Raw genomic sequence first — 14,424 nt, forward strand, 5'->3', positions numbered from 1 at the left:
TGGTTAATTTCACATACCTTTATTTTTTTTCTACCTTGATTTATCTTTTAATTTAAATTATATTTTGTTGGGTGAAGGGGGAATTTGACCCAAAATTCGGATTAGAGTGGACATTGCAAGTGATCCCAGTGGTCGGCGGCACGTCTAACGCCGGATGGCACGGGCCAAGATAGAGCAAAAACCAGAGGCGGTTTGAAGTTGAGAGTTTGACTGCGGGTGAAGATTGAGCGATGAGGCGATCAATGTGTGTGAGAAGGCCTTATCGTGTCATACAAAGAGATTCATTTATCTCTGTGAGCTCACACGTGTAAAACACCCACATCACTCACCAGTCACCGTAATCAACCGGTTCACTTCCCCACGCGCATATCCTTCATTATATTTTTTTTAATTCAGCCGAGTGATCGTACCCTCCTCCGAGTTCTCATCTTTAAAGGTCCCCAGTGTCACAGTCAGCCGTCACTCTCGCTTCTCTCTTTCATTTCTTTCTATGAGAAATTCCATTTTATCTCTGCGTCGTCAAGGTGAAGAAATAAGCATCCATTTTTACCCTTTTTCTGCTACAAAGTTCATTGTTTCTTTCTTCCCTTTTTCTTTTCTCTATATTTGTGGATACGTTTATAGGATTTTCTCTGAAACATTTCGTTCCAGTGGTGGAATTTGTTGTAAAAGGATTGAAAGAAACTAAGAGTTGCATAGAGAAAGCTATCCGGAGTACTTAGTTAAGTATCATAGGCGGTGAGTATCATAGGCGGCCGGGCTCATAAAGTATTTTTCTTTTGGTCTCTATCATAAACTCCCACTCTTTTTTCCTTTTTCTTTTCTTTTTTCCCATCATGGACCATAATTTCTCTCTCCAGCCATCTCTCTGACCCCAAAGTTCTTCTTATCCCTGTAGTGAAATCCGTTTCCCTTTATATAGTAACGTAAAAAAGGCCAAATTTCAATTCTCTGTCTCTCTCTAGTTGAGGGAGAAAATGAAGAAAGTGTAAAGAGTACAGATTCTCTCTTATCTCTGGACAACAACACAACTGCAATACCTTGGAAGATCTAAAAATGAGTCAGTGCGTGCCCAGCTGGGATATCGATGACAACCCCACCCCTCCAAGGCTCTTTCTCCGTTCTCACTCCAATTCTACTGCTCCAGATGTTCCCATGTATTTCCGGCAACTATTCATTTTCTGATGGAGAAGCAAATCTAGAGTTTTGATAAGAAGATTAGCATCACTTACAGTATTGTTGGGTGTTTATTGGTGCAGGTTAGACTATGAAGTAGCAGAGCTGACATGGGAGAATGGTCAGTTGGCCATGCACGGCTTGGGTCAGCCGCGGGTGCCGGCGAAACCGGTGGCTTCCGCCGCAGTATCCAAGTACCCGTGGGAGAAGCCACGCGCCGGGGGGACTCTGGAGTCCATAGTGAATCAAGCCACTCGGTTGCCCCACCACAAGCCACCACCGGAAGGCGCCAACAATGATCTCGTGCCGTGGTTAGACCACCAGCGCGCCGTCGCGGCTGCAGCAGCGGCCGCCTCGGTCGCCATGACCATGGACGCCTTGGTCCCCTGCTCCAACAACAATAACACCACTAATAACAACAACCCGTCGCACGTGATGGACTCCGTGCCGGCGGGGCTAGGCCCGTGTGGGGGGGGCAGCTCCACTCGCGTCGGCTCCTGCAGCGGCGGCGCTACCAAAGACGACGACGCCATCCTCCCGAGGAAGCGCGAGAGAGTGGCGCGTGTGCCCTCCACCCACGACTGGAGCAGCCGAGACCAGAGCGTCACCGGCAGCGCCACTTTCGACCTTGATAGCCAACAGGTGACTCTCGACACGTGCGATCTGGGGTCTCCGGAAAACACAAGCTCCGGCAAGCCTTGCACGAAGACGATCACCGTCGATGACCACGACTCCGTTTGTCATAGCCGACCACAGGCAAATTCCTTGTCCCCCAATCTTCTTGCAAGCACGTTTTGGTCATGGTTCTTATGACTTTAACTCAAATTAGTTTTTTTTTCCTTTTTATAAATATAAATTTAAAATTTAAAATCCAATTTTGCTAATGTGTACTTTTTTCTATTATTTCTATGATTTTAAAGAGAAGGGCAGGTGATGAAGAGGACAAGAAGAGAGGAACAGGCAAATCCTCGGTCTCTAGCAAAAGGAGTAGGGCAGCTGCCATCCATAATCAATCTGAACGTGTATGCCCTCTCCCTCTCCCTCTCCCTCTCCCTCTCCCTCCCTCCCTCTCCCTCTCTCTCTCTCTCTCTCTCTCTCTCTCTCTCTCTCTCTCTCTCTCCTTTTTTTGTCCAAATTTTACGAATTTTTTAATATTTATTTGCAGAAAAGAAGAGATAAGATCAATCAAAGAATGAAGACATTACAAAAACTGGTTCCCAACTCGAGTAAGGTATGAACATTCCCATCCTTCTTGGTAATATTCTCAATATTTGTGAAGCTAAAGAAAACTCTTATTTTTAACTTTACAAATATACCTATCCTTAGTTAAATAGAACTCCTATCAAATGATTACTATTCTTTTGTGGTCCTTTTCTTGGAACGTACGTTTCAATTATTATATCCTCATAAGTTTACTTATATATATCTTAATAATTATGTTTGTCATTAGTAAAAAGAATCCCAACAATTAGTTATCCTCCTTGTCCTTTTGGATGCCATGCTTCTACTTTCCGACAATGGGTCAAAGTACTTTCACCAAATCTTTTTTTTTTCAAAAACATTATTCAACTTTGTGCCAAAGAATTCCCTATTGCTTTCCCGTATGTTTAAAAGATTCACTAACTCAGACTTGTGGAAGACGGCATTAGATGTATGGGATAATTAGCTTAAATGGAGGGCTTGTTTGGCAGCTAGTCAGCAAAGCTATTGTTTTACCCTTTTGAGTTTGAGTTTGTGACAGGGCTAGAATCTTTTCAGGACTGCTTTTACATGGCCAAAAATGAGGTCCACACCGGAGTTATCCTTTAAACATCCCAAAACCAAAAGGCTTTAAGACTGAAAAATAGACCGCGGAGAGTGAATGGTAGATGTGGTCCAAGACTTTTGTCCACTCAAAATAGTAGTGGGTATTTTAGGGATGATTCGATTATCCTAGTCCACAACCTCAGGGACAGCTTGACACAAGGCTGGTAGGTGTAGAGACAATCGCCTGCTACCACATAAATCCTCTCAACTTGGTTGGGAGTTGGGACCTATACTCTCATGCCTATCTCAAATCACTGATTTCATTCTAGAAACAAATCCAATAAAAGTAAGCTGTCGATAAATAAATTATTAATTTTATTTAAATGATAAAAGTTTTAATATCAATGAACTAAAGTTAAATACATAAGATAATAATTTTTTAAAAATCCTTCATGACCCAAAAAATATAAAATAAGCAAAAATTCATAATACAGATTTTTCTAACTTCTATTTTCTCTTTTTTTTTTCGACTTGTATCTTAATTTTCTCTCTGAATAAATAAATAGTTATTTATTGATAAATCGATATCATAATAATTTTTATTGGTTTCGAGGGTATTATTTTTTAGGGTTTTATGGAAAAACATTTCATCAAAGAAGAGAAGTAGTAGAATCCAAGTAAATTTTTAGGGTAAGAAAGATAAATGGGAGTACAGGGATATGAATAGGGGCATTGAATGACTGAGTAAGAGACAAACATTGAAAACTAACCGTTAAAACTCCACTTCACTTGGTTCCCTTCTCATTACTGTTTGAATAGGAGACGCGTGCTGGTGAAGTCAACTCATCTGATTTCTTGTTTTTGACAGACAGATAAAGCTTCAATGCTTGATGAAGTGATTGAATACCTGAAACAATTGCAAGCCCAAGTTCAGATGATGAATAGAATGAACATGTCACCCATGATGATGCCGATGACGCTGCAGCAGCAACTTCAAATGTCACTGATGGCTCAGATGGGCATGGGAATGGGGATGAGCCCAATGGGCATGGGCGTTGTGGATATGAACACCATCGCTCGACCCAACGTCGCCACCACCGGCATCTCTCCTCTCCTCCACCCCACTCCTTTCCTCCCTTTAACTTCATGGGATGTCTCCGGTGACCGCTTACCTGCTGCGCCAACAATGGTGCCTGACCCTTTGGCCGCATTCCTTGCTTGCCAATCCCAAGTAATGATCATAACCTAAACCCAATCTTTGATGACCATGAAAGTGTATATCAAGCTAACTTTGTATGGTACGTTTTTGTTGCAGCCAATGACGATGGATGCTTATAGTAGGATGGCAGCCTTGTACCAACACCTGCATCAGCATCCAGCCTCTAGCGCCAGGAGCCAAGGGCCATGATCTTGATCTATATACCCATTCTATTGTTTTACGTACACTGCATGGATCAAGAGAATCATCCACACGTTTATTTATCCATGCAGTTCTAATTAATTTATATGATTGTCCATATGGTTAAATCAAGTGTGTTATGTGGGGTGTTGAGCGCAAATATTAGGAGACTATCTTGCAGATTTTTCTTCTCTTAAAACTTAATATTGATCGCTCATTCTCTCAGTGATGAATTCTTTTATTGCGCTGTACATGCAGTATTGTCATTCAATAGATCCGATTGTATTTAATTTCTCTATTGTTACATGTACATATACTATCCTGCGACGATCATGAGTCGGTTTTGGATATTGTGGAATTTTTTTGTTTAGCATTTTGTTCTGCTGCTGATCTCGATCCCAACAACAATGTACAATTTGTAGGCGGTGCCGACAACATAGACCACCGCTTTAATTCTAGTGCATATGTAACAGTAATTATAATAGTAATATGAGGTGTGCATGCTTACACGTACATGTGTTTTCTTCCACGTAAAAGGAGCGAGCTTCAAAATGCTATATAAAAATTATCTCAGCATGAAACGTTATATATGACATGTGGACTGCGGGTGAATAGGCCATCCATGAAATTGATTTAAATTGTTTTTAATTATATATTTATATCTAAATTTTAATATTTTTCAAAAAATAAATAAATAAAAAAACTCAAGAGTGCGGTAAGCATTTTCTTTATTCGTGAAAATATTTTTCAAATAAAAAAAATATTATAAACGGTTTTTTAATATTATAAATGATTTTTAAATTTTATTAAATATTTATTTTTTAAAGAAATTATTTTTTTTACACTAAAAATACTTACTAAAATTATTGCAAATGAACTCTTTAGGTCTTCTAGATACAAGCCATACATTCTGTACATCCCTTAGACCATCAAATTCCTCCTCTTAGTCCTCGTTCGATTCATGTATTTTTTTTATTCCAGTTTAGATGACTTAGTCAGTGTCCACACATTCACTTTCATCATCTCCAAAGTCACTTCAAATAAACAGTATTAATTGCCTTTTTGTTTGTTTTTTTCTTTTATCATTTTTTTATATAAAAAAAAAGAAAAAAAGAAAAAAAGAAAAAGCAATGTGCCATTTGCCACCTGAGGTGAGTTATCTTTCTTTATTTTTATTCTTAAGGATATTCTTTTTATCTTTCTTTGAAGCTTCGTATTTGTTTTTTGTTTTTGGTGTTTCGTACAAGTCCATTTTTTTTTTTTTTTTAAAGAAAGTCTACACCTTTTGGTCTCCTGAAAGAGGAAATAGTTATCTTATAATTCTATAGAAAACGTACTAATTCTCCCTTTCTTATTGCATCAACATTTTTATTTTTTCTATAGCAATCACTTTAGGTTTAAATCTCTTAAAGAAATTTTAAAATCTTTTTAATTACTTGATAATTTTCTCACTCAATCAATTAAAACAAGAATTTACTAAGTCATTTAATTAAATATAAAATTCATAAAAGCACTCGTATCAATTCATCCTAATGCTTTTAAATTTGAAGATCGATATTTATAATTTGGGCAATTTCACAATAGAAGTATTTTCAGAGTTTACATACAACATATCATGGGTTTCTTTAATATATTTTGTTGGAGTGCAACAATGTCATTCTTAAGTGCTGGGATGGATCAACCAAATAATGGTGGACAAATGTCATTAAATACTTAGTCTACTCTCACTAGATACTAATTGATTTTTAAATTAAATGATCAAAATCAAATCCAACAATCGGTATCAAAGTTAGGATTGTGGATCAACCAAGAGACCAAATTAAAGAAGGGATTATTAGGTGTTAACAATGTTGTTCTTAAGTCTGGGAACGAGTCACCTGAATGATGGTGGTTGAATGTCATACAAAACTCAACCTACTTTCATTAGATCAATGTTGTTTTCAAATAAAATGCCTTGACATAAGATATTTACATATTGCATACCAATTGGTATTCAAATAAAAAGACATTATCCAAGATATTTAGATATTGCAATCCTTTTGAATTTACTAAGATTAACACCATTGAAAATACAATAAATAGCCTTGCCATTGGCCTCACTGTTTTCATTTTCAAATTTGTTCCATTTTTACTTGGGCTTTATATCACAAGTAGCCTTCCTCTTTTTGTCCATAGAAACTAAGGATAACTGCCCATTTTCCACTAATGTTCTAGACTCACTCTCCTTGCCATTTTAGGGAAAAAAAATGACATGGTTTTCCAATGGGAGTAGTTATTTCCATGATAAAAATTAATAATGGTTAATGAAAATTCCTATTCTCTGTGGCTCCATAATTCAAGAATCAATTTAGCTGAAATTGAAAATTTTAACACATACTTTCATATCACTTGTTAAATCATATTCTTAAATATGGAACAAATATAAGGGAAGGGTGTGAATAGGTTATCAAAGCAATTGATACAAACATTTTAATTATATTTGGGTTTTAATAATTTCAATTATTCAACCAATTAATGAAGAGAGAAATTCAAACACCATACAAGAACACTAAATAAATGTGGAAAAATCATAAATAAAGCTTCTCAAAAACTCTATAGATATTAAAAACTGAATCGCACAACCATAATCAAATCCATCAAATCTAAAAAGAATGTAAACACCTTTAGTACTTGATCTAGATGTACTTACTCTCAAGGGTTTTATACTGGAGAACATATATACGATTTTTAACATCCTCACTTACTACATGATTAATAGTTATTCCTTAATTCTAANAACTCCGATTTATGTGTATCTCGAATTTGAACCAACTCTCAAGTAACTCCAAATCTCCAAAGAATAAATCATACATTGAATTTAGTATATGAAGCAAAATTATCAATCTAATATAATATATCAACATAACTAATTCATTCAAAATACATTGCACATGATAAGTATGCATCATGTGACACATATTTCACACAATTAGAGCGTTGGAATCATTCAAAGACTAAAGTCTCTAACCAGTTTTGCCCTTTTTGTTTGTTTAACATATACTCTTGAACCGGTCCATATTAACATATTAATTAGTCACGTCCCTACACTTCAATTATTTAGTTATGATATCATTATCCCCATAATTTAATTTCTTAGAACCATCGCTCAGAGATTCATCGATCACTTGACCATGCAGCCAACGATGGAGCCACCTGCGTGCTGTGGGTCTATGTACAATCAATAGGGAAAACATAACATGCAATGCCTGCTAAAAGATAAGCACATAAATGATTGGATAGGAAATCGTCAACTTGGATTAAGGGGTCACCACATATTTGTTAGTTAGATTACGCGGCATGTTTTTACACACTAGTCCTGTGACTTTGATGTTCTTCGAGATAAGCCAATTTTCGAGCCTTTTAAATTGATCAGTGAGATTTTTGCTCCGGCGTTGGAATTGTCGGATGGGAATAACGTTATTAAATCTCAACAAATTTGTTAAATTGTCTCGTGAATGGATGAATGGCATGAATGCCTCCTTATTTTGTGAAAAACTACATCATATGCTGATAAATCTATTTGGAAAAGCATAGATCCCGTCCATTCAACAACTAATACATTTTTTTATTTTTACTTTTGTCAAGCCCTTAGCAAAACTTTTGTTTGATGGTTCTATGTAGGTTACTAAAAGAAACTTTCTAATATTATAACATGACTCGCTCTTAAATGTATATATATTATCTGCTTTGAGTTTAAATAGCCCCACCTTGCATGTCTACTAGGTTAAAAGTGTCCATACATGTATATTGACCTCACAATCCTATAGATCAAACATGATGAAAATACCGTACCTGCGTAAAGATGATTTGATATTATATATTAAATAAATGAAAATGTTATTATGAGCTCATTTTAATAATCTAAATATATGATTTAAAGTTGTAAAGATTTTTTATATTCAGAATGGATCATATCTATATAATTGAAAATAATCATTACAAATAATCAATTATTTATAATTTATTTAATAATTTAGATTAATTTACCAATATAAATTAATGACTTAGATTCCAAATTCGATCGAAACCATTTTAATGCCTGACCATTTTTCATGGTTTTTATTTGTTGTGGCTTATATATGCATGGAAGGATACTTCTCAATCATTTTCTTCTTTCTTTTCCCTCAACTTAAAAAGCAATGTGAAGCAAATTTTGTGGGACAAATTAGAATAGTCCATTCTCATGGCTAGCTAGTGATGGAAGAATCTTTCTAAAAATGCATTGAATGCCAGTCAGCAGAGTAAAGATCAAAATTAAATGATAGGTCATGAATTCAATAATTGCTGGCCTAAAACAAATGCATGCCCCGGACATGAGCAGCTGCTAAGAGACTCATCCTAGCTCCACAGAAACCCAAAAAAAACCTCCAGTATTTATTGAGGGAAGAGTTTCCAGGAAATTAATGACATTGAGAAGGGAGATCAACTAGTCAAAAAAATCTCTTTCAGAGTTCACATAAATGCTTGGCCAACCCAACTTTTAATGGTGTTCGGATATACAATGCTTTCGAATATATAAAAATATTATTGGATATTTCATTCTATCTATTAAAAAATCAATTCAAAATCAAGCAAATTATCATCACTGGTCAAGGAAAGAATATTGTAAAGACATAAATTCCAGGAACCTAAATTTTTTTTCCTTGTACGTTTAAAGGTTTGTACAATCAATAGTGATTGTACCCTGCAAGCAAGTGGGACTGGAAAAAGGGTTCCTTCTTATCTCTTTACTTTTTCTCATTGGGTGTGAAAATCTGGGATTTTCTTTTATCACTTTCCTTTTCTGCCATTGGAAGTCCCAACAAGCTTAAGAAATAGCTGTAACATCCATTAAATGGGGTAGCTTGGTTGTGAATGTGATGGATACCTACTTAGGTGATTTTATATAATAAGCAGAGAGAGCAAATGATTGGAGAGCGAAGGAAACGCTTGGATAGTGAGATCACCACATACTTTAGGTTGAAAAATCAAGGCTCTTTGCCTCCTCGGAAGCCCGATACTTTTGGACAGGCAACCTTTCAAATCCCAATCACCTCGATCTGCTCATGTTTATCCACTTCCTGCTCAAAAATAAAATGAGGAACAAAAAACAATTAGGCCAATGTCTCTGAATTAGTGAATTTGGATCACTGGAATTGTTCACCTGCAGCATAAGGACAAGATGGGAATAAGAAGAGAACATGAGTTTACCATAGTTTATAGTTTTTTTTCAAAAAAAAAAATTTATAATATTTGCATTCTTATTTATAAAAATAAAAAAATAAAAATAAAAACCTTGAGTTGATTGTTTTTCCCCTTGAAAGAGGTTGATTTTTTTCCCCCTGAAAAGAGTCTTCCATGTTGTAATTATATAGATTTTAGAAGGAAAAATTAGTTGAATTGACATAGTTATTTTATGTTTAAATCAAAATCCAAATGATAAAAAAAATAAATTAAATTAAGCAATTCGATTAAGGTTAACGTGATGCGAGTTAATTTAGGTCTTATATATAAATTATTATTATAACTAATTAAAACTAATTTGAATTGAAAATTTAAAATATATTTAATTTTTTTAACCCAAAATATAATGAATACATTTAAAAATTAATTTGACCTAAGAAATATGAATCACTTTAATAAAATCTAAGTATAAAAAACTTATCAAATATTCAACAATCACATATGTGGGGGCTCCTCTCTACGTGTCAGTCCATGTGTCACTCCCTCTCGGTATTGCCCTGATAGTTGTCATAGTGTTTGGAGCCTTTCTTTCGAACCACACGGATATGCGGCAAATGAAACCGAATTCCCTAAGTGAACGCCACCTTCCAGCTAGCCTTCAAGGCCCTCTTGCTACATGTAATAATATACACCTGACATGGAAGTGGTTGATGGGATCTCCCTCAATCCTCATATTCATCTCAATTAATAATCACACATTGCCCCATACCTCTAGCAAGTTAAAAGGACGGGCAATTGCATGACTAAACATCATGACACAACTTCTGATGGCACTTGTCAAACGCCCAAAACTGTAATAATTGCTCTGTCACCCGTAGGACAGCCATCATTACAGAGAAGGTTAAAATACTTAGTCAGTATTACAATGATTTTCTCTTGAGCACTATAAAAAACTCTTTTGAAACATAACTTAGGTACACACACTTAAGTTGGTTTATTCATTCTCTCCTTGAAAGGGTCCTGACCTACCTAACTTAAATTTCGGAGGGGTGTGCCCAGACGACCTATCGGACATCCTTTGTGTAGGGAAGAAGCTCTCCCAATTCCTCATCGTTGGACAGGAGCTCTGAAAGACATAAAGCAAGGAGAATCTAACTTCAGTTGACCTCGCATCAATAATATATAAATTATAAAATATTGTTTTTGTTCAATTTGTATTAGTTAAGGAATAAAGATTATTAAAAATTGAACTAGTACGATTGATTTTGATTAATTTATTTTATTTTTTTTTAATTTTTACGCCTACTCATAATTGATAAATATTTGGATAAATTCTAACGTAAGCCCAACCCTTCAAACAAATAATTGTATATAATAGAGTTGGTTTAATGAAACGATGGGATGCTTGTCTGGGGCTCACTCATTGATTGTATTGCACTTTATGTTAAGAGGATGAAGCTTGAAAGTATACCATTTTTGGGCACACCATCCATTGCCATTTATCTACATCGTTGATGGGTCCGATCACTCTCAATCTTTGGAATGATACAATGGAAATTAAGCCTTTTAGTTTAACGAAATGTCCAAAAAATACTGAAGTACTTATCAACTGTTTATTGAAGGACAACAAACTCTTCCATTTTTATTTATTTTTATTCAATATGTTATTTCCAGCCCTTTTTTGACAAATATTATTCGAATCCATTTGACTTAGCCCATAGAAATCTTATCCAAGATCTTGATACAACATGTTTGTCTTTACTACATATGAGGATAGATTTGCAATGATTTCTAATCAATCTCTGGGATAGGAAACCGGACCACCACGTACAGAGTACGAATCATATATTTAACTAAAGCCAAATTTGGGAAAATAAATGAGAGAATTGGGCTTTGATAATTAATAAAGACTCCTTCAAACATCCATAATTAATTACAAGAATACGAGATAAGAATAGACAAAAATACCTATTTGACTTATTTTTGTCTTTATTCTATCACCCTTTATATACCACTATTCTTTTTTATTTAACCATTTTTAGATTTTTCATTATTTTTTAAACTCTTTTATGAATAATGACAAAATCAACATTATTTTTTTATTTTTAAATTATAAATAAACAAAAATTATATTAATGATTCAAAGACTATTTGGAAAATACTTTCTAAAAAAATATTAATTTAAATAAATAAAATTATATTTTACATTTATTTTTATCTTTTACATTTTAGAAGTAAATAATTAATGATTAAAACACTATTTAAAATAAATATATTCACTATTTTATTTTTTTATATAAAAAGTATTTTAAAGTTTTTTTTTTACTATTATAAAAAAAAAAGTTAATTTTTTAATCTTCTTTCTTCCTTATTTTAATAACTTTGAACATGACTTTTAGTAATAAGTTATATGAAATGTTATAAATTTGTTTATTAAGGATTTCTTAATGATTTAATTAATTGAAAATTTATTAAAATAAGATAAAGAAAAAGAAAGAAAGATGATGGATGAAAAGTTTTTATTTTAAGTACTCAATTAAAATGTTTTCATATGAACTAACTTTAAAAGTGGATTATATCAATACATAGTAAAGATTGAATTTTTCTTATATAAAAGGGTTGAAAGGTATATTTACTTATTTTAGATGAAAATAAGTAGTTAAAAATTATATAGATTATATTTGAGTTTGGTTTCAATATTTTTCCTAATAATAATATTTGGAGCAAAAAAAATTGACCTTAAATCATCTACCATCTTCTCAACTAAATCATTGGAAATATGGTTAAACACTCCTACGTCAACACATAACTTAAGAGAGATATAAAATTTGTGTCATTGTACAAGGGTATTACACTAATGTACAAGGGAAATGTACTAATTATACAAAGGTGTACAAGATTATCATTTGTGAATGATTTTAATTGATTCTAAACTACTTTTTTATTTTCCTTGTCATCCAATGATTGTACACCTATGTCATGCACTTTATTTAACTCTCACATGAAAATTCCAATATTTTTCCCAATAATGATATTTGGGGAAAAAATTGACCCTAAGTCATCCACCATTTCTCAACCAAACCATGAAAATATGATTAATACCCTACATGGACATATAAATTAGGAGATATATGAAATTTGTGTCATTGTACAAGGGTATTACACTAACTGTATAAGGGAAATGTGCTAAGTGTATAAGGTGTACAAGACTTCTAATAGGTTTATACGATTTTTAAACAACTTGAATTTGACATTAAGACAATTATGATAGTTTTGTTTTTCTTTTTTACCAAACTATGTCATTAAGACATTCTCTACAAAAATTAACACATAGGAAATAAAATTAAAATCAATCATGTTTAAATGTTCATTATAAGTAAACTAAATGAAATATATATTTTACTATTTTGCCTTTATAAATATAATTTCATTGTTATCCATAGAGATTAAAAAAATCATATTTAAATAGCCTTAAAAATAAACAAAAATTATTATTATAACATTTTTATTTTTTAAAATCATTAATTTAAATTATGAAATTAGTTTAAAGTTAAAAATATTTGTTGTAATTATAGTTTTGAAGATTTCATGATTTTTATCTTATTACTTTGAAAAAAATTGCTTTAATAAGAAAGTATTTATTTTAATGGTTTTAAATATTTAAATCTTTATTGAAAAATATTTAGGATTACTGTGGAGAGCAATTAGGTAATTTGGAATTGAGAAATTTTGAATATTTTGAAAACCTTAATTCGGTCGATTACCCTATTTACACTTTCAAAATTATTGGAAGGTTGGTAAATTAGTTTTAGAAATATTGTCTTCTTGATTAATATTATACATATATATATATATATATATATATATATATGCATGTGAGTGTTTACATTATTTACGAAAAAATAATAAATACCATGTGTTTAATTTGCAAGTTAGAAAAAAATAATAATAATATTTTATGAGGTATTTAAAAGTATTTATTATATGTTCTATAAATTTGAAAAAATATAACATTTGATGATATCTAATTTACAAGTTAGAACAAATAAATAATATTAATATTTTATGAGGTGTTTAAAAATTATTTAATATATATGAGAAATAATATAAGTTTGAAATAAAGAATAATATTTATTATATATTATGTAAGTTTGAAAAAAAGAATAATATTTGATGAGGTATTTAAAAGTTATTCACTTCAAAAATACATTTGGTAATAATAATTTTTAACCATATTTCATATTTGATGAAAAAAAATGATTCAAGTTGATTACACTATTAAATAGGTGAGAGAATGATAAAAGAGTCAAAGAGAGAATGAGAAAGGTGAGGTGATTTGTTAGTTTTTTCATTTAATGGTTAAGGGCATTTTAGGGATTTTTTAAAGACAATATCCTTACTCTCAATTTCTACTCTTTCATTAGGTGTTGGGCTTAAATATGGAACATATATGGACCATAGCTTAATTTTTTAACCCAGTTAGACCCAAAACATAATTTTCCCAAAATAAATCATATTCTAACCATATAATATTATATTCTTCTCTAGAAAATAATAATAGATCATAGTCTTAAAAGGCTACGTGCCCATTGCTTAACCATACGATAATGCTACAAATTGTAATGGCCATTACTCTTAAATGTATATTGTTTTCAATGTATGTTCAATGGTGCCCTTGACTTTGTCAGTACTAGGAACAAGTGACGTACTGGTAAACATTCATGGGAGACTGAAACAAAGAGCATTGAATTTTGGGAGAAATATTAAATGGTAAGGGCCCAGACGGTCTCACATGGAACATGAGGAAGATACATGTGCATAGAGAGTTCTTTTATTGATGCAGCCAAATGCAATATTAAGCCCCATGCATGTGTGGTAATTGTATTGACCACTAGGGTTTA

The 14,424-nt window shown here is 32.8% G+C and overlaps 1 protein-coding gene across 2 annotated transcripts; it reads left to right on the forward strand.

Annotated features, from left to right (window-relative positions):
- The first annotated feature begins 478 nt into the window (after nucleotides 1–478).
- On the forward strand, nucleotides 479–4,723 carry LOC117932750 (transcription factor UNE10-like). 2 transcript variants are annotated; one of them, XM_034854044.1, is made up of 6 exons: nucleotides 479–738; nucleotides 1,260–1,932; nucleotides 2,097–2,198; nucleotides 2,342–2,407; nucleotides 3,791–4,153; nucleotides 4,238–4,723. In XM_034854044.1, exons 2-6 carry the CDS (start codon nucleotides 1,309–1,311, stop codon nucleotides 4,328–4,330), a joined length of 1,248 nt encoding a protein of 415 aa, XP_034709935.1. In that variant the 5' UTR covers nucleotides 479–738; nucleotides 1,260–1,308; the 3' UTR covers nucleotides 4,331–4,723. The 2 variants fall into 2 exon arrangements, with proteins under 2 accessions (XP_034709935.1, XP_034709934.1); XM_034854043.1 differs by lacking the exon at nucleotides 479–738 and adding an exon at nucleotides 745–1,157.
- The last annotated feature ends 9,701 nt before the right edge of the window (nucleotides 4,724–14,424 follow it).

Source organism: Vitis riparia, chromosome 15, assembly GCF_004353265.1.
Source record: "Vitis riparia cultivar Riparia Gloire de Montpellier isolate 1030 chromosome 15, EGFV_Vit.rip_1.0, whole genome shotgun sequence".
NCBI classification, from domain to species: Eukaryota; Viridiplantae; Streptophyta; class Magnoliopsida; order Vitales; family Vitaceae; genus Vitis; species Vitis riparia.

Excerpts from the sequence above, each read along its gene's own strand:
- LOC117932750 (XM_034854043.1), top strand. The coding sequence starts at position 1,057 with ATGAGTCAGTGCGTGCCCAGCTGGGATATCGATGACAACCCCACCCCT. Across the intron at positions 1,933-2,096 it reads TTTGTCATAGCCGACCACAG|AGAAGGGCAGGTGATGAAGA; the intron begins GCAAATTCCTTG and ends ATGATTTTAAAG. Across the intron at positions 2,408-3,790 it reads TGGTTCCCAACTCGAGTAAG|ACAGATAAAGCTTCAATGCT; the intron begins GTATGAACATTC and ends TGTTTTTGACAG.